Below are 21589 nucleotides of genomic sequence, written 5' to 3'. Positions count from 1 at the left end.
GTAATCTCGGCGCCGGGGCTTTTTGACCAAATTTATTTAATCGCCGGGGAATTTCGTCGAAAGCGCCGCGCTTCAAAGGAAAGTTTCTTCGATATTTTCGCAGTTTTTTTAACTCGTAACTGGTGTCACTAGAGAGGGCAGAGAAATTCTGTCACTTTGAAAAATTACTTAATCTAGAAACGACGTCAATAACGATACTCGTTACTTTCACGTTTTAATTTATTCATTATTTACTAGATACTAAGTTTGAATTAAATCTCGTCACCAATCGATCATTGGTCGAAAGAGAAATTTCCCATGAATTATGTATATTCGGTGTCGCGAAGATTTTTAATAAAATTATTGGTACAATAATAATTTACAATGAAACATTTTCATTTATTCATTATTTACTGAATATTCGTCGAAAAGTTAGGCATAAAAGTTTAAATTTTAAAAGAAAGTTTGAACTGATCATCGCTGTTAATCAGAAGAGAAATTTTACCTTTCAGTGTCGCAACGATTTTGAATAAAATTATTATAATCTCAGTGATTGACTCAAATTCGGTTATGCTATAAATCCACTACAATCGTGATGCGTCATCGTCGACTCGTTAATAATCACACATTTGTCAGCAATATAAAAGATTTAACAATCGCTGATTTCGCCAGAGGATTCAATAACAGGCACGTTCAACGCGTTATTTATGCAATCTATCACCCAGAGGAAACACGTGCCGGCGATGTTCTGAAAATACGGTAGAATGAATTTCTCCTTCATGCATCGTTTGTACCACTCGAGTTCCTCCGTCTCCAGTGTCTTGTGCCCGAGGAATTCGTCGTGTTTCATCGATTTTCGAAGACCGTTTGACTTCTTCGTCTGCCACTGCCTCTCGAGACCGATCTTGTACGTTTCCACGTCGATCGTCTTCCTCGTGCCCAACGACAGAGCGTGCAGACTGTCTTCCAGGCGATCGTACACTGTCATCTTCGTTTTCTCTTGGACGAGTTTCTTCTCTTGGTCCACTGAGAACCGTGATTGGGGATCGTCGCGTACTAACTGGGTGCACGATTTGAAGGTTAGAGATGGTTTGGAAATTGTTTTATTTAATATTTTTCTCTGGTGGTGGTGTTGCGTGTTTGTTTCGGGGAAATTTAGAGTGTGAAATATTGTGTGATAATATAACATAATATATAAAATAATACAATACAAAACAACTGAACAATATTATTATCTATTGTAGTTTATATTACTACTGTAACTACAATATTTTTACTATATTATATTATAATTATATTGTATATTATACATTACATTATATATTATATTATAATATATTTTTATTATATTATAATTATATTGTATATTATATATTAATGTTATTATACATATTGAATTGTAATTATAATTTACACGACATTGTAATATTTTTCATTATGTGGATCAATCAAAAGCTGACTGATAAAGTCCATGAATTGAAATGCAAAAAAGAATGGCAATTGCAGACATTTACAAAATTGCTATATCCTGTGATAAATAAATATTTGCCATAAGTATTAAGAATATTATGTAATATTATAATTTTAATATTATGCAATCTTAATATTTTAATATCTATATATATATTAATATTATCACGTAATAAGAATATTACCATCAAATAATAATAAATAAATATTATTATTTATAATTTAATAATTAAATTTAATAATAACAAATAAATATCACCAAAGATAATTAATAAGTATCTGCAATTACTGTCACAGTTAAAAACTATGCGTTCAGCCCCAGAATGAAATAAAAATTCAAATATCCGGCGATTAATTAACAGTATATACTAAATTTGGAAGCTTCACTCTCACTCCGAAAAGTCGCTAATTCCGAAATCAAAGTAGAATAATTGTCCCCTGTTGTCGCTCGTTAATTAATTTTCTAACATCGACGTCACTGAAAAACGAGCATCGTCTTGCCGGAGTTCAACCAAGATAATTTCATGGAGGTCGAACGTGCGGATGATTTTGCATAATATGCAAGAAGACAGGAGGATAACCGATTCGGTGGAAATTTAATTGGAAGATTCCATGGGCATTGGTTTGGTAAAAAGCACACATTAATTCAACTAACGGACATCCAATAGCGTCCGAGCGCCCTTTGAAGATCGATCACCGGGTTTCCACCGGGTTCCTTGAATCCGCGCAGAATACGAACGCTCAATAATTCGGGAAGAGACTCGATGTCGGCCATTAGCGGCAGCTCGTGGATATTTTTCCAAATACCATTACCGTTCCTTCCGAATGGGAATAGCCAATCATACGGAATCGAGTAAGTGCTTCGCGGCATGTCCCTTCGATCGTAGTTGGTCGGCTTCACCTGACAGTCCTGACAAAATTCAACGTAGCTTTGTTAATCACGAGAATCTGCAGCTTTTAAATGAATCTCTAGGTAAAAGATAGTAAAACATACATAGCTCTCAAAGGAATCTGTTAAGTCATTTGTAGCTTTTAAACAAACAGAAGAAAATAATCGAAGAGCGACATAAAATCATTGTTAAATGTTTAAAAAATGTTTTGGACAATTTTTGAAAAATTCACTTGCTGGTTGAAGTTGTAGAAATGGTAAAAAGACGGGGTTTCTAGATAAAGTCTACTGTTGTATAATTATCATTGGCACGTGTCCTTTTTATAACTACATATAATTATAATTATGTTTACGTTTCAACTACACATAATTATTACATAATTATAAAGTTTCACTGGTCATCTGATTTGTAATAAGTTTGATTAAATACATAGTATGAATGTACATAATTGTACATAGATCTTCCCAGCATCGATTTATTTATTCCTTTAAACAAATGCAAGAAACATCCTCAGTATTTTAGAATCGGTCCAATTTCAATTAATTAATCAATCAAGACCTATGAAACGTTGGAAACATTTTTTTTTTTTTCTTCGTTTCAAATTATATTATATTTCTGGTCACTGGCACAACTGCACGATCGAAGTTGTATTCAGCTACTTTCGTTTGTCTTTGATGGCTTCAGTTACAAAGTTTTTAATTACTCGTTGCAAATTTCCTCGAAGCGTCTTTGAACTTTCGCTGCCTGTTGCAGCGAGGCTTGCAAAGTTCGTTGAAGAAAAAAGAGGTCTGGAAGGTGTTTATCGCTGCACAGTATTACGCTACAGAGTAGGAAATTGAATGGTATCTCTGCAACTCGAGCGGGAAGACTTGGTAATTAATAGACTGCGAATATTTTGTGAATTTGTAGGAAATCTGACAGTGTGAAGCTGCACAGGATGAAAGTAATACGGAGAAAGGAAAATATATAAAAATATTCCCCATCGAGGTTCTTTTTCCTCAATCGCGTATTTTGGATATTGTGAACTTGTATGAAAATAATTCAATTACAACGGTGAACACTTCGTACATTTTAGAATATTATATCTATGTTATCTCGTTATCAATTTAAATTAATCATATCGTCAGTCAATTACCAATTTACCAAGTTTGGTTTATATCTGAACACTGTTAAAAGTAATTTACGTTCAAATTAGAAAATTAAACAATTCAGAAATTTCAGGAGAATCTGCTTTCTCAGAATTTTCTCTTCTTTCGATACTCAAGTTATCCCGAATTTCCATCGTAAAATTCACGTATGTACAAATGAATTCATTCAAGAACAAACAACCTCAAACTTGATCCGACGAATTAGAAACACCATTTGTTCGCAATTAGAAATAATTTCCAAATTAGAACAAATCAGAGCACACAATCTTTCCACATTTATTATTCTCGAACTCACCGGAAACGATAACATGTTCTTCAGCCGAGACTCACTTCCCACTGGTTCAAACGTGATCAAACGACGAGGACTCCCGTACAAAATCACGCTGATCTCTCTGTCAAACACCGACGTCAGCTCAATTTCATTTCTAGTCAACCTGTGAACGTACTCGTAAGCTGTGAGATCACGATTTATCGCAAATAATCTGCAATCAACTCGGTCGTTCTCGAAACGTAGTGTTTCGTGGTTGCAAGGGGTTTGCACGTCTTCCTCGAACTCCTCCTCGCAGTGTTCAATTCGTTTCGCCGTAACTACGCCCGTGTTCGATATTTTCTGACATTTTAACGTTCGATTGCCATGGCTGTAATGCGTTTCGCCGTCGCCTGTCACTTCGAACACGTTGCCAAACACGTCGGTGGTGGTGAATATGGCTGATGAATCGAATGGGTGGAAATTGTACCTGGACGTGGATTGGCTGCCGCAGATTGCGCACGTATTCCCTTTGAACGATAGACTGTCTTCGTCGATCTGGCAAAACGATATTTTCTCGGGGAGAATTTAGTTTGTTTCAACCGTTTGTATAATTGTACGATTAGCTAATGTAATTGTAGTAAATAATATTTAACGACAAGTACACACAGTCGTACGATGTAAATACGTAATCGAGTAAATCGGGCGAATGGTTGAAACACACTTATAAAAATTACAGAATTCTAAAAATTTCAAAGTCGTAGAATTCCGTAGAGTTGCAGAAATAAAATTCCGAAAGTCTACCGGATGCTAACGAATAGAATACTCGTGATCAGAATTATAGAATTTCGAAGCCACCGGGTACGCAGTATAGTATTGAATGATCCGTAGATTCTAAAAATCACGAGGCACGAGAAGCTGCACACAGTAATCACCGTCAATCTGAAGAACCTTTCATCCCTAAGCCCCGATTTTAATCCCCAGTTTCTCGCAAGTGCACGGAATATATATCGGTGGCACCATTACAGCCGAGGACCCAGATACCCAACGAATCTCATCTACCAGGTTTTGATTACCTTTAGATTAACTCCGTCCGCCATCAAAACTTCGTAATGACCTCTCCTTGATATGCTGACTCGAAGATCGTCGGGCATTGATAAAGTGCAGTTAACTGCTGACTGATCGTACGACACGGCGGCATAGTTCTTGTGCTCGGCGCGGCACGTCAACAGCACCGAGACGAAGCTGTCCCTGATCAATAGCTCGTTTATTTTCTCCTCCTCGTACGACGGCGACGTACGCGGCTCGTCCACGTATCCTGGATTCGATAACGAACGATCCGCGCAGCGTTGCTCGTCGGTGGCGAAATACAAGAGAACCTCCTCCTCGGTCCAGTCACACGTCACTGGTTCTTTTTCTATGGTGTAGCCGGTCGTGATACGCGTACCGTCTGCAACCGGAGCTTCAAATTACACGAACGAACGAAGGAACTCAAAAAAGTTTTCACTAGTGTGTCTCTTTTTTCTTTAATATTTTGAGCGGCGAGATTGTATCGTTCTTCTTTTCAAATATTTTAAGATATAATATCGTATTATATCTGTTGTAAATTATTCTTTTAAATGTTTCAAGTATTATATTTCTAAATATGAATGTAAATATTATATATTTAAATATTTTAAATATTAAAATATATAAAATAGTGCAGTATAGTATACAATATAATATAGTATAGTAAATATAGTATAGTATAGCATAGTGAATATATAATATAGTATAGCATATAGTATAGTATATAGTATAGCATAGTGATATATAATATAGCATAGTATAATATAATAGTATAGCATACTATTATATTATACATAATAATATAATATAGTACAGTATAGTGATATATAATATAGTATAGTATAATATAATAGTATAGTATACTATTATATTATACATAATAATATAATATAATATAGTATAGTGATATATAATATAGTATAGTATAATATAATAGTATAGCATACTATTATATTATACATAATAATATAATATAGTATAGTATAGTATAGTATAATATAGTATAGTATAGTATAGTATAATATAGTATAGTATAGTATAGTATAATATAGTATAGTATAGTATAATGAATATATAATATAGTATAGTATAATATAGTATAGCATAGCGAATATATAATATAGTATAGTATCGTATAGTAGTATTCTTTTGAATATTACAAGTATTTTAAATTACTCATTACACGTGTTATGTAACAGATATTTCGTGCTTTACCTGATTTCGTGAATTACTGGATTTTATGAATTATGAACTTCGTTACATGATATTTTGATGTCGCAGATTGTTTTATCGTTATTGTTAGTTCGATGAATTATAAGTTCGCTGCTGTTTGGTTCTCTTTCGTTGTGTTTCATGAATCTCATGAATTTTGTTATTTGAGTTTTCAATGTAGATTGTTTCACAATGTTAGCGATTCGATGAATTATAAGTTTCCTTGGTTTTATGCATTACGAGTTGTTTTTGTCGATTACAAACGAAATGACAAACTTGGCATTACGAACGTGTCTCATTTTATCTTCTCAATTACGAATTTGACATTACGAATTGTCTTACGCTGTCTCGTTCGTGAATGATGAATTGTTCCGAGTTCATCAATTATAAATTCAGTATTGCGTATCGTTTTGGTACATTATTCGATTTCACGAGCTATGCATTTGATTACTACATGAATAGAGAATGAAGAATACAAAAGTTTGAAACCAATCTGAAAATATATACAAGGTGCAAGATATGCACCATAGATTCGATAAAAAATATTCAAAATACTTGTAATATTCAAAAGAATACTACTTGAAATACTTAAAATATTTAACTAATATACAATATAATATAATATTTAAAACATTTAAATAATATATAATATAATATAATATTTAAAATATTTAAGTAATATATAATATAATATAATATTTAAAATATTTAAATATGTAATATTTATATTTACATATAAAAATATAATACTTGAAACATTCCAAAGAAAAATTGACGACAAATACGATAGAATGCTTGAAAAAGAATATTAATTGACAATGGATATTTAAAATATTTAAAAGAAAAATGGACGAAAGCATTCATCTCGTATTTCTTTTTCGAAACAAAGAACAATAATACGGCGGAGTCGTTAGGTCAAGGGGCAATTGACGCGCGGTAGTTGCTCAAACGTTCGTGGAAATTGCGTTCAACAGAGCAAACAAAATACAGGAGGAGAATATGAAGGAAAGTTCGGGAGTGGAAAGTTGATGAACTTGGCTCTCTGGCCTCGTGATACGTTACGAGAATGCTTTGCTGTGCGGTGGTACAGCAGTCGGTGAATCGTTGCGACGTTTTACAGCGTTGCATAAGATAAATATTTACCGCTGCGCGGCTTGATAACGTTAAATCATTTGGGCAACCTGTTTAACGAAATTGCACGGCACACAGGGGAGCCGCGAATCGATATTTCGGATTCTCTTGGAATTATTCCGTTTCTGTTGGAAGATTAAACGGGCAATTAAATGTTTGGCAATTCTCTTTCATCTGAATATCGACGAGTGTTTGCTTTGTATCTAGAAATTCGCGTTAATTTCCCGGTGAAAATTGATTGTGCAGTTAATTGCTTTAATTTGTGTCCGATCTTATAAACGAAAATAAACAATGAAGTTTTTATTTTTCATTTTTTAAATGATTCTTTATAGAATCGGACATAAAAAAAAAAAACGTCGCAAATTTTTAGAAAATTAGAGACCACGTTTATGTATAAAAATTTAACTTACGCACGAAGATTACAGATAAGTATACTTTCTCTAATGAAAATCCAACGGAACGGATATTCCTTTTAAATTCAACGAATGAAAATTGCAAAATTTCCAAATTAATCAAATGGTTAACGCGAAAACTTCAACCCACGTTCACGCTGATTTATTCACGTTATATTCACAATCGCGTTCTACACATCCGTCTTCTCGAAGTCGACGAAATTCGACAGGATTTTACGAACGGCAACGCGACGAAATCGACGATACCCAGCCGATTTAGCTAAATTCGATACTGTTAAATTGATTGTATTAAACGCCGGTCGTCTAGCTTCCCCGCTGAAGACGCTGCCTGATACCCGATCTCGCTGCGGGAGTTGCGAGCCTCATTGAACGAAATATAATAGCCAGCCAGAAATTGGAATCCGCTGAGCAAAGCGTGGCGCAAGCACGCGAGGTGAAACGGTACCTGGGAATCTGACGATCAATTCACCATTGGAATTCAGCAACACGTTGGTGCCGTCAGCCCGCCGCGTGAATTTCTCGTCGACCTCGTAGTCGGACGCCGTTCTCACGAGTAATCGATGATGTTCACTTACGACCAAGTCGTCCACCACCTCGTACACCCGGCCATCGTCATTCAAGACCGTATACCGTGACACTTTGACCGTGTTGTCCGTCGCTGACAGGACATCCAGATTCTGGAAGAGGACAGGAGTGGGAAGTCACGCTTGCGATTGACAAAGACGAATATACATACGTAGACTCGCAGTTGGTTTGCAATTGTAGATGCCATGGGATTCGAAATATTTCTGGATCACGTTTTGTGGTTAGGTTTGGTTTTCGTTCGATCGTATTTATTTTAGGAATATTATTCTTTTGATAATAATTAGATCCCACGCCTATAGATTTTTATATACTTTGAGGAGCTTTTGTGATATGTTATAAAGTATTTTATAGTATACTTTGAGAAGCCTTTATAGTAGATTAAAAAGTATTTTATGGTATACTTTGAGAAGCCTTTATAGTGTATTGGAAAGTATTTTATAAGTATACTTTGAGAAGCTTCTATAGTACAATATTTTATAGAACTACTTACAGTATTTTATATTTTTATATTATATAAAAATACTTACAGTGTTATACTTATAGTATTTTATATTTTTGTACTTTGAGAAGCTGTTACATTATAATATTTTATAAAAATACTCATAGTACTTATAGTATTTCATATTAACATACTTATAGTATTTTATATTTTTATATACTTTGAGAAGCTTTTATGATATATTATAAAGTATTTTATAGTATACTTTGAGAAGCTTTTACATTATAATATTTTATAAAAATACTCATAATACTTATAGTATTTTATACTAAAATACTTATAGTATTACACTTATAGTATTTTATATTTTTATATACTTTGAGAAGCTTTTATGATATATTATAAAGTATTTTATAGTATACTTTGAGAAGCTTTTATAGTATAATATAGTATAATTTTATAAAAATACTTAGAGTATTTTATATTAAAATATTTATAATATTGCAGTATTTTATATTTAAAATATAAAATACTTATAGAATTATACTTATAATATTTTATATTTTCGTATACTTATAGTATTTTATATTTCGTATACTTTCGTATACTTTCGTATACTAATATGGCATATTATAAAGTATTTTATAGTATACTTTGAGAAGCTAATATGGTATAATACTTATAGTATTTTTCATAATATTTTGTATTAAAATATTTTTAATATTATACTTGTGGTATTTTATATTATATAAAAATACTTACAGTATTTTATATTTCACGACATTTTCAGTTACTTTCGGGAAAGTATATAAATTTGGACAACATTTTAATAATTACGTTTTAATAAACGTTATTACTTATGAATATACGTTATACTACTCATATATAGTAATATATTACTTATATTAAAAATACGAAGTTTTCTTTTTTTAACCGAGCAGTGAATTCAGAAACTGCGGGAATCTCGTATTAACCTTCGGGTCAACAAACGGCGAATTTAATAATCTGTGTTTCTCGGCCGGCTTCGAGAGCGTCGGCATTGTTAACTTTATTTGATTTTCTGAGAGGTTAATTTACGCGATCCCCGGGACAAAAGGACCGAGTCTCGATGGGGTTGAACGTTTTCCTCTTATTTAACTTGCCAGATCGAGCGAGACTCAAGTTCTTGGATTAAAACGATATTTAACGGACACTTGACTAACCGTTGTTAAATTCTTCTGAGCGGACGCGAGATCTCCCTCGCCGGTTTCGAACAACGAAGATTTCAAGTCACTCATTGGCTTTCTTCTCGTTTTGGACTCCTTCGTCTCTTTCGGTCTGTCACCTTTAAAAAATGAAACGTTCTCGATGCTCGTCTGAATTCAGAAAGCTCGATACAACATTTGGATAACGTTGTTGCATTTTTCGCGCCCCATGGAATCCCGTAAAATTGTTTACGTGTTATAACAGTTTAAAATATACTTCAATATCTAGTAATACTAATACTCTATTGATATTAATAGAAATAAAAAGTATTAATATTATTAATATTAATAGAAGAAAAATAAGTCTTCAAAATCTAGTCAATAGCAAAGAGAAAGAGAATTAACTTACAACTGCTGAATCAAAGTCAATTATTTTTCCTCTGAAGGAGAATTAATTCTGAATACCTGAACCATCTTTGGCCTGGTGGTCGTAATTTCTTCCCCGCTTGACTCCAAGCTTCTCAAACGCGGTGCAAGTCACGACTACCCCGTTTGGACGAAGAACTATCACCCTGCCGTCGTGTAAATACTTGAGAACCGTCCCGTTTCTGAGAAACTTTCTGCAAATTTCACGATCATTTTCGGAGTTGACGTAACCTCTCGGTGTGTAGGACTGTCGAATGTAATACGGATTGTCTGGCCCGTCACCGACCACCGATTCTATCAGTAATCCCGTAGGCCAAGAAATTCTGTGCTCCACGATCGTGTTTTGCCACGTGTGAGAACGATTCGTCGATGCATCTGATACAGTATAAAATCACAAAGTGAATCAAGTGAACTTTGTTTATACATAAAATTCTGACGCGTTTTGCTACCCTGTGAGACAAAGTTGTAACATTTATTTACAATGGTCGTTCAATTCGAGATGCGAGATAATTGCACGAGCTGCGTTTGAGACACATGTACTCGCAGTCAAAGGATTAACAGAATAATTAAATTTTGTTAACGTTGTAAAATCGATATTTTTGACGTCGATGCAAATGGAACAATTCGAGCAAACGCACGATCAGATTTCAACAGTGTGCAACGCTATTGCGAAGTTTGTCTCGGTGAAGTGTATGAAGCTGCACGTTAGTCAAAACTTGATTCAAACGCCACTTCCACGACTAGTCTTCAGCAAGTACTTCGACGATGTTAATTTATCTCACAAACGTGTATCATGACGCGTGAAACGAGATTTGACAAAGTACATGTTTGCTAGATCACAGTGTAGCCGAGATTGCGTTCCAAATCTACAGATTGTCATTTAAATTAAATTACTCGTTAATTTCAATTAATTCCATCAATTCAAATAATAATTAATTTTAATTTGACTTCAAAATATAAATATAATTGTACATATATATAATTTTAAATATGAATAAATTTTGCAATCCTCTTGTATAATTTGTGAAATTATTGGATACTTATAGTTCATGCAATGTAACATTTTGGGTACTTGTAATTCATATTTTTAGGAAAACAAGACGTAAGATTGAATTGAGATAAATACAAAGATTAATTTAAAATTTGCTTCAGAGGGTGCAAGTTGTGTAAAAATTAAATCGTCCAGTGTTTCAAATAAAAAAATATTAAATATCAATATAAAGAAATAGAAAAATATTAAGTTTACGAATAAAAAAATATTAAACTAATTATTTCGCCTATATTCGTAGGTTTCATACTCTTGCATGTCACTTGAAAAGATTTCTGACATATTTGGGATAAATTTCTAAATTTCTAAATTTCTAAGTTTCTAAATCTCTAAGTTTCTAAATCTCAAAGTTTCTAAATCTCAAAGTTTCTAAATCTCAAAGTTTCTAAATCTCTAAGTTTCTAAATCTCTAAGTTTCTAAATCTCTAAGTTTCTAAGTCTCAAAGTTTCTAAGTCTCAAAGTTTCTAAGTCTCAAAGTTTCTAAGTCTCAAAGTTTCTAAGTCTCAAAGTTTCTAAGTCTCAAAGTTTCTAAGTCTCAAAGTTTCTAAGTCTCAAAGTTTCTAAGTCTCAAAGTTTCTAAGTTTCAAAGTTTCTAAATCTCAAAGTTTCTAAATCTGTAAGTTTCTAAATCTCTAAGTTTCTAAATCTCTAAGTTTCTAAATCTCAAAGTTTCTAAATCTCAAAGTTTCTAAATCTCAAAGTTTCTAAATCTCCAAATTTCTAAATCTCCAAATTTCTAAATTTCTAAAATATTTGTCTTACGTGGTGACGACAGTTTCTGGAAAGCAAGAATAATTCCCAGCTTGCTCGTCAAATGGAACATTTCGTCCGTTTCGGGGGCGTCGATCCTACGAGATAATCGTAGACTGTTTCCGCGGATGGTGACGGTGATTCTCAAATGCTTGGCCTTGTAAAGCCAATCGTCCACTTCGACTCGGACCAGGGTGTCGTCGGCCGAACGAAACGTTCTCCTGCGATTTGTCACTTGTACGCGAAGTCTCCCGAGATCGTAACCAACGAAATCATAAACTGGTTCACTCTCGGCCCGGTCGGGAGGAGGGCCCGGTGACACTTTTCCAGTAATCAACGGAGAAGTTTCGACGTCGACCGACTTTCTCGGACTGCTCGATTTGTCGTTCTTCTTTTTGCCTCCCTTAGACGGTCTCTTCTTCTTCTTCTTCTTCTTCCCTTCCTCGGTCGTCTTCTCTGTCGGGGTATTGGACGATACGTCTGCGAAAGAAGGTTTTCCCCGCGTCGAACATTTGATTACTATTGTGTTTCGTACACTGTGACAGAATTGTGGGAGAAATTGGAAGTAAATGTGTTTGGAAGCACCGAGTCGTGTAATATGTTATGTTTGACCAAGTAAACGTTGAATTCGATATGAGAGAAAATTATGTAGCGCAGTATACCAAATATGAATTATTATTTGCATTGTTCTAATGCTCGGCTGTATTAAGTAATTAAATATTCAATTTTCATTGACAATAGAAATTGAAATGAAGTATATAATAATATATTATATGTATTATTTAAGTAGCATGTTATTAATGAATAATTATATTAATTGTCAAGTATCATTAATATTAAATATTAAAACAAAATAGTGTCGAATTTAATAAAAGATATTAACAAACAGAGATGAAGCTCTTGAATCCAACATCCAAGATTCCAAATTTAAAACAACCACCGAGAGAATAAATTTACCAAAAGAGAAATTAAATTTGCTAAATCCAAATATTTCTCGCTCAACAAGAGAAAAACAAATACTTCGATCCGTGAGTTGAAGAATTTCGAGATCTCGGAACAACAAACCACCCCCTCACCATCTTGCAGTTCACCCTTCCGCCTGGCCTGCAAATCTCTCGCCTTCAGCGTCCCGGGCAGGACAAAGTCCTCGTCGCAAAACAGCATCGTCTCCTCGTATATCTCGGAGCTTCTTCTCATCAATCTCTCCACCGACTTGGCCGTCTGCAGTCGGTGGAGTTCCTCCTCGCGGCGTAGCCAGTCCCTCTCCTCCGGGGCCACGTATTCGCAGAAATCGCGTAGCCGGACCGGCGTCCGAATGCTCGACGTTCGTTCCTCCTCGTGCACGCGGCCGGCTCGCCGATCGTTGTAGAAACAGAGTAACAGCGAGTCCGTGGGCTCGAAGTATCGAGGAGCCAGACGGTCGAACACCGTGAGACACCGATGAACAAGCTGCAGAAAAATCGCTTCGGGCATTAGCTGCACGTCGGTGAAGTCCTCCGGTCGAGCTCTGTCCGCCGCTCTCGCCTCGAACATGTTCCGCGCCAAGTAACCGGGCGCCAATAATTCACGCGGGTCTATCAGGTCGAACAGGGGTGAGCACCGGGCGATCTCCGGTACCGTTCTACCGTAATCGATGTTCCCGTCGCTGAGGAAACGCAGCTCGCGCATCCGCTTCGTCGAGAAGCTCGACAGAGACTTGCTACGCTCTAAGGATTCTGGTGACTCTGTAGAACGATATATTAGTTCACATTATAGTTAACTAGTTTATATTTTAATAGTATATTAGCATATATTAGTATTTCATTGGTATATTAGTATATATTAGTATCTTATTGGTGTATTTGTGTTTATTTGTATTTTATTGGTATATATTAGAATTTTATTAGTATATTAGTATATATTAGTATTTTATTAGTACATTAGTATATACTAGTATTTTATTAATATATCAGTATATATTAGTATTTTATTAATATATCAGTATATATTAGTATTTTATAAGTATATTGGTATATACTAGTACTTTATTGGTACATCAGTATATATTAGAATTTTATTAGTATATTAGTATATATTAGTATTTTATTTAGTACATTAGTATATATTAGAATTTTATTTAGTATATTAGTATATATTAGTATTTTATTAGTATATTAGTATATATTAGTATATATTAGTATTTTATTAGCATATTAGTATATATTGGTATTTTATTAGTATATTAGTATATATTAGTATTTTATTGGTATATTAGTATATATTAGTATCATATGGGTATATTAGTATATATTAGAATTTTATTAGTATATATTAGTATTTTATTAGTACATTATTATATATTAGTGTTTTATTAGTATATCAGTATATATGAGTATTTTATTAGTATATTAGTATATATTAGTATCTTATTGGTATATTAGTATGTATTAGTATGTATTAGTATGTATTAGTATTTTATTAGTATATATTAGTATTAGTATTAGCATATAGTTTATATTAGCATTAGCTCTATTAATTTCAATTATTAGTTAGTTGCAATTATAATATATATTAGTAGTTGCAATTATTGTATATATTAGTAGCAGTAGTAGTTCAATTAATTTCAATTATTAGATAGTTGCAGTTATAGTATATATTAGTATTAGCATAGTTTATATCAGCATTAGTGTATATTAATTTCAATTATTAGTTAGTTGCAATTATTGCAACATCTAATTCGTAAAATATTGAAATTTATGTGCTATAGTAGGATACAATAAACGACGAATTGAAATTAAAATTTTTACAACGATTGTAAACTTGACAGCACGTTAAAAAATTGTGGGGATCAAGAGTATGGCCCTCTTGAAAATATCTTTCGATGTTTCGAAATCGATAAGATTGTATTTTATACATTTTTGTCACTTTATTACAAATAACTATTCTATTTTATTGGAATTATCATAATAATATAGTAATAACTCTGTTTTATTTACATGAATTACTGTTAATATATAGAATATTAACTATTCTATTTTATTGATTTATAATAATATAATAATTCATTATTGTATTACATTTTATATAACGTCCTATATTATATATTATAATGATATTATATAATAATAATTATTTATTATTATAATTTTATAATATTTATACCATGTTATTTCATTTCTGATATCATTTTAAATAACTCACCCAGCACAGACACCTTCTCCCCTTTCGTCGTCGCGTCATTAATAATCCCAGACGTTTCTGCCTCCATCGTTTCGAACTCGTTCAATCGAGACATCATTCCGTCGAACATTAACACGTGCAAATGATGTCGGACCTCTTCGTCGTTCACCTCCTCGTCAAAGTAACGTCGGATGTTATCGATGTGACGGGTGTACTCGTTCGATTTTCCCTCGGATGTACTATGCTTTTGGAAAAAATTCGCGATCACCGGTTGTCGGAAGATGGGCAGAATATTGTCGATCAAATCTGTCGGGTTCGCGATCATCCGTTGAATCGCAGAGTCATCGAGAAGACGAATCGCCTCTAGCAGGCTGTCCTCGTGAAGAATTAGTTTAATGTCACTGACGGTTTGTCCGTCGTGGCCGATGTCGCGTTCTTCGTCCTCCAGATTGTATTTAATATCCAGGCTCTTGATCTTCTCCTCGAAAGCGAGAGGAACGGCCGGTGATTTATTCGTCGTTTCGCTTTTCGCTTCCGTTTCTACGTCGTGCTGCTTGGTGCGACATGTGCGATTGAAATTTCGTTTCAGACTTATATCGAGATTTAAAATTACGATAACTCGAGTCTGTTGAAATATAAAATTTTCCCCAAGATCAAAGTGTAATGTCTATTTTGCAATTCAGCGTATTTTTATGTTAGAACTAATTTATTATTTTGGAACTAATTTTCTATTTTGGATCGAACTGGGATTTCGTTAAATTTTTTTTATCGAAATTTAAAATTATAATATCCGCGTCTAAGTTTCGTGTATAAAATTTATGTTTATTTGTGTTACGTATTTGTATTTGTGTTTATGTTTATTTTGTCCATTTCACTGGCTAAAGTTTATCAATTATGCAATAGCACAATACTCGACACATTTATAAACATGAATACTCGATTTTATTAAATATTGTCAAAATGACTTCAAGATTAAATTACTTATTTATAAAGACTAATTTTAGTATATATCCAATTTTAGGATTCAAACGTTGTAATTTAAAACTATAAGCTAAGATTAGATCCAATTCTTCTCTCTAGTAAAAGAATTTCCAATTAAGTTTCGTTTCGTTTCTCCAACCGAGATTTTCTAGCTGGTGATTAACTTCTCAAACTTTTGACTTTAGAAAAGAATTGCACACGCCCGAAAAATTTAAGAATTAAACACAATTTTTAAATGTAAATTAAACCCAAATTCAATTCAATTCAATTCACAATTTAACCAAAAAATTTGACACGGTACAATTTATAATTAAATACAATTTTTAGATACTAGAGTTAAACACAAATGCAATTTAACCAAACAATTCAACACAGTGCTATTTACAATTAAATACAATTTTTAGATACAAATTAAACACAAATGAAATTCAACTCACAAGACTTCACCAAAGAATTCAACGCAATGCAATTCATAATTAAAACACAGTTTTTAGACACAAATTAAACAGCAAATCAAATACAATTTACAATTTAACCAAATTTAGTTTAATCCAAAACGAAACGTTGTAATATTAACTCACGTTCTCGCTTGTTGTCCCGGTAGCTGTAGTTCCCCTTTCGTTCGCCACGATTTGCGTCAGTATCGCGAACAATATCAGCGGCACGGAGACGCACTCCGAAGGGAACCCATCCAACAACGTCTCGTAAACCTGCGTGTTCGCTCTTCCATCCGCTTCCATGCCAACCTCCACTCTCATGCTCTTCAAGTAGTTACCGTGCTGCCTGCAAAGGTCGTAGAAATCGTACAGGATGCACGACACTCTGTCGTACGTGTCTTTCTTCAGCGCTTCGTCGTCGTCTTTCGACGATTCCTCGTCGAACCTCGGCGGCGAGAACACAAGGAAGCCGACGTCGCCGAGCTCCGGATTCGCCACGGGGTCCCTCGATCGTTCCTCGAGCTTCGTCCAAAAATTGTACAGCTTGAGCACACGCGCGCTGTACTCCTCGAGGAAGTACAGTTTCCCGGGCCTGGTCTCGACATCACCGTCGTGAACGAGACGCTCGCCGGGACGTTTGATCTGCATCAAGCAGCGCAGTGGCACGCCCACGTTTATCAGCTGCTGGGGCAAGTCAGGATCGTGGAAGCAACTGAGAATCACGTAGAGATTCGGCCCGTTTATCGGCGCGTCGTCCACGTACACCGCGTCCCGCCATTCCTCGCCGCGTTTCCGCAGCTTCGTGTTTGCCTTCCTTTCGTATCGCCTCCGTATCGTGTCCGATTGCCCTGCCGGATTGATGATTCCGTTTGAATCGTTTGAATCGTTCGAACACTTTCGAGGTATTCGAGAGGAACATGGCTAATCCTGTTTTTCACCTGTAGAATTCACATGTACATATGTATATACATGTAATAATATATAAACGTTATTCTTAAATTAATGTAACAGGGTATCTAATCCTAGTTTATTATTTTTATATAAAAATTTATACTATTTTGAATTTCACTTGAAATCAATAAATTTGATATGGTAATTATTTTTATTATAATAAAATTTATAAATTATTAAATTATAATATAAGTTTAACCGCTACTTCTGGCACTTTAATTTATCATTATTAATTTTAATTCCTCTATTTTATTTTCATTACATTATATATACTTTTTTATTAATTTTATTACATATATATATATTTAATATAAATTGTATATAAAATATTAATTTAATTAATAATTTAACCATAATTATATTTTATTTACATTATTAACATTAATAATTCATTTGAAATCAAAATTTAACATGAAATTTACATTAAATATGTTATAATTTTTATTTTTGTATAATATAATAATAAATTTTGATTTTAAATGAATTATTAATGTTAACAATATAAATAAAATATAATTATATATAAATATATAAATAAAATATTATATATATATATATATATATATATATATATATATATATATATATATATTTAACTATATAATGTAACCCAGGCAAAATGATAAGCATTACTTCTTAATAATTTCTATCCAGTGATATCATTGACGAGTTTAAAAGGAAAAGAAGCGACGAATTATTGTACGATTTGGTCACTCCTTATGGTCCGCGAACCAGTTGCCAGCCAGCGCAAGTGGTTAAGTACATTTAAATGTAACCCAGGCAATACAGAAAAATGATAAGTTTATCACTTCTTAATAATTTCTATCCAGTGATGTCACTGACGAGTTCAGAAGGAAAAGAAAGCGACGAATTATTGTATACGGTTCGGTAACTCGTTACGGTCCGCGAACCAGTTACCAGCGCAAGGGGTTAAACGCCTGCGCACAGTTAATGGTGGAACATTTAGAGGTTTCTCGAACCCCAATAGTATCTTCCTTTCCTCCACTAAATTTCGAGTCATATCGTCGACACGTCGACAAATGAACGAACCACGAAAGGCTAAAAACGAAGCGAAGAGAACATCCAAGGATTAAAACTTTCGCGCCTCGATGCCTCTTTGTTGGAGGAGTGGAAGACGGAAGGGAAGGGGTGGAACCACGGCAACCGTGGAACAGAGAGCGAACGTATCCAAAACAGGGATTTCGGGGGAACCCGGGCACGGTTGACTGAGTAAAATATCCTTCGTTGCTATTCCCGGAGTTTCGAGGGGGGGGACAACTGCGGGGACTCTCGGCTGCCGCGACTCGTCGCGAGAACCGAGAGGGATGGTCTCACCGGTGACCGGAGAAAGAGGAGAAGACACAAGGGTAGGTCCTGCATTGCGACAACTAATGAACCATCTTGGAATGGACCCCCGAAGTCCCTCGAGACGTGACGGCGCAATGCAGTCGCGGGCAACCGGCGCTGGCGACGACCATCGCCGACTCCGACGTCTGGCTTCACTTTTTGCTCTCATCATCCCTCGCGCGCCACCCTTCCAATTTCTCCGCACAGTCCGATCCTATCTTTCGATTCCTCCGGCGTGTGCCCCTTTTCTCTCTCTCTCTCTCTCTCTCTCTCTCTCTTTCTCTTTCTCTTCGCTCCTTATTTCCTTAAGACATCTTCCCTCCCTTATAGAATCTTGTTTGAATTTTCTTCCTGGCTGACCAACGAACGAACGGACGGACCTTCTTCCTGCGTCCCGTCTCCCTAACAAAGTCGTTCTTTCCGTCTTTTCCTCTTTCCTTCCCTCGTTCTTCCACCCACGGGGGCGGACGGCGCGGAACTTGATTTTTCCTCGTGTCCCTCCCCCCTCCTGAGTCACGCCTGACTGGAATTCGAACAAGATCAGAGCGACGAGATTTTTTTTTTTTTCTTGGATCCCTGGAGAACAAAGAGGGGGAAGAGGAGTAATTTTTACAATAAGTTCCGGCCTTTCAATGTTTTCGTAATGCAACGACAAACGACCGGGAGGAAACCCATTATAAAATGCAAAGCGCCGCGCCGGCTGCTGTCTTTGCCGCCCCCGTATCGTCCGAGACACGTAGTTAATGCACTGTGTCCTTGAAATGTGTCGCGATAACGTATTATTTCCCTCATTCCCTCGAAGTAACGCTCGTTCTTTTTCACGATCGACTTCGTCGCGATTGCGACTGTTGAGACATCTCTGTTTCACATCTCGGCTCTCATTCTTGCAAATCGCTTGAATAAACATCTCTCGTCCGAATATTTAACCTCTTGCGCTGGAATGACGTGCCACGCACGTCGAGAATTTTTCGTTTCAAAATTCCAATAGTCTCTCAGTTTCAAGTATATTTAAGTAAAACAAAATAGGCAAAACAAATAAATTTATTACTTCTCAATATAACCTATATTCTAGTTAAATACATTAGGATAGATTATGTTTCGAAAAGATAGCGACGAATTATTGTATTACGGTTTTGGTCACTCGTTATGGTCCGCAATCTGTTGCCAGAGCAAATGGTTAAGGATACCTGTAAGTGATGTCGTTTTCTGTCACAGTAAAGAATTTTATTTTATTTAAAAGTTAATACAGCTTTAACCTTCAATATAATTTGACAATAAACACACTAAATGTCAATGTATTTAACTAGAGTACAGGTTATATTAGGCATAACATAGGTTACGTTATAACATATTATATATTATATATTACAACATAACGTACTATAAATAAGTAAAATTATATATTTAAGTAAAACAAAATAGGCAAAACAAATAATAAATTTATTAATTCTTAATAATTTCTATCCAGTGATATCATACCGACGAGTTCAGAAAGAAAGGGATGAATTATTGTATACGGTTTGGTCACTCGTTATGGTCTGCAATCAGTTACCAGAGCAAGTGGTTAAGGATACCTAAAATTCTTTACAGTATCAGTGTCGTTTTCTGTCAGTATAAAGAATTGTATTTTATTTAAAAATTAATACAGCTCTAATCTTTAATATAATTTGACAATAAACATACTAAATGTCAATGTATTTAACTAGAATACAGGTTATATCAGGCATAGGTTATGTTATAACACTTTATATATTATAGCATAACATGTTATAATAAATAAAATTGTATATTTAAGTAAAACAAAATAGGCAGAACAAATAATAAATTTATTACTTCTATCCAGTGACGTCATACCGACGAATTTTCGAAAAGATAGCGACGAATTATTGTATTACGATTTTGGTCACTCGTCCGTTATGGTCCGCGAACCAGTTGCCAGCGCAAGTGGTTAAAGAACAGCAACCACGAATTCTCGAATTCTCGATTCCTCTCGCGAGGAAAGGACACGACGAGTCGCGTGTTGCGCAGTACGAGACAGGTCCCGAGGTAACGAACAATATTCAAATTATTTCGAAAATTTATGTCTCCACTCGGAGTCGTAGATTTTTCGGCTGGTAATGAAGAGAAAAGGAAGTAGAAAGGAGAGAGTAGAGAAGAGAGAGGAGAGGTTAGGTCTGGCACGCCGTTAACGGACCGGGAAACAAGGCGAGGGCCCTAACTTTCGTTACCGCGTGCTCCCGAGAATTTATTATTCCGCGTACGGAAAAGGGTGGCCCTTGTGTAAGCCACGTTCGCTTTAACGCAATTACCGCCTTCCCGTTGCTCCGCGAAGGGTGAAAACGGCCACCGAAAACGAAATTCTTCCTACGTTTCTCTGCGCATTTCCTCCGATGGTTCTCGTCTCCGTGGCCTCGATCGGCCGTATAAATCAGCGATCTTCTGAACAAACTAATTGTAGGCACAGCAGGGGTGATTTAGAAAACAAACGAATATCGGCGTAAAAGACAATCCAGTTGGCCTGATTTCGAAATCTAAAGCTAGGTCTTAGCTTTTGCCAAAAATGTTTCTGCATCGTGCGGCAAAGTCAGGAATTTTGCAACAATTCAAATAGCTGCGAGAAAAGATTTTCAATTTACCATAACCTTGAAGATCGAAGTCCACTGTTTAAACTTCCTATACGACTTCTTCAATCTTGTCCTTGAAATTCAAGAAATGTTCAGTGA

The 21589-nt window shown here is 34.9% G+C and overlaps 2 protein-coding genes across 2 annotated transcripts; both read right to left on the bottom strand.

Moving 5' to 3' along the window:
• Window positions 1–578: 578 nt before the first annotated feature.
• LOC122533068 lies at window positions 579–18540 on the bottom strand. Its single transcript, XM_043662431.1, has 10 exons — window positions 18438–18540; window positions 16713–17416; window positions 15172–15703; window positions 13068–13715; window positions 12004–12471; window positions 10232–10567; window positions 9785–9906; window positions 8004–8235; window positions 4811–5184; window positions 579–1039 (listed from the first exon to the last, which is right to left on the bottom strand). The coding sequence occupies exons 1-10, from the start codon at window positions 18538–18540 to the stop codon at window positions 629–631; spliced, it is 3930 nt and encodes a 1309-aa protein (XP_043518366.1). The 3' UTR covers window positions 579–628.
• LOC122533064 lies at window positions 2074–2411 on the bottom strand. The gene has a single exon (XM_043662425.1). The coding sequence runs from the start codon at window positions 2318–2320 to the stop codon at window positions 2096–2098; it is 225 nt and encodes a 74-aa protein (XP_043518360.1). The 5' UTR covers window positions 2321–2411; the 3' UTR covers window positions 2074–2095.
• Window positions 18541–21589: the final 3049 nt, after the last annotated feature.

This window comes from Frieseomelitta varia, unplaced genomic scaffold (assembly GCF_011392965.1).
Source record: "Frieseomelitta varia isolate USP_RPSP 00005682 unplaced genomic scaffold, Fvar_1.2 scaffold_493, whole genome shotgun sequence".
Lineage (NCBI taxonomy): Eukaryota > Metazoa > Arthropoda > Insecta > Hymenoptera > Apidae > Frieseomelitta > Frieseomelitta varia.
This window is presented reverse-complemented; position numbering and strand designations above follow the sequence as displayed.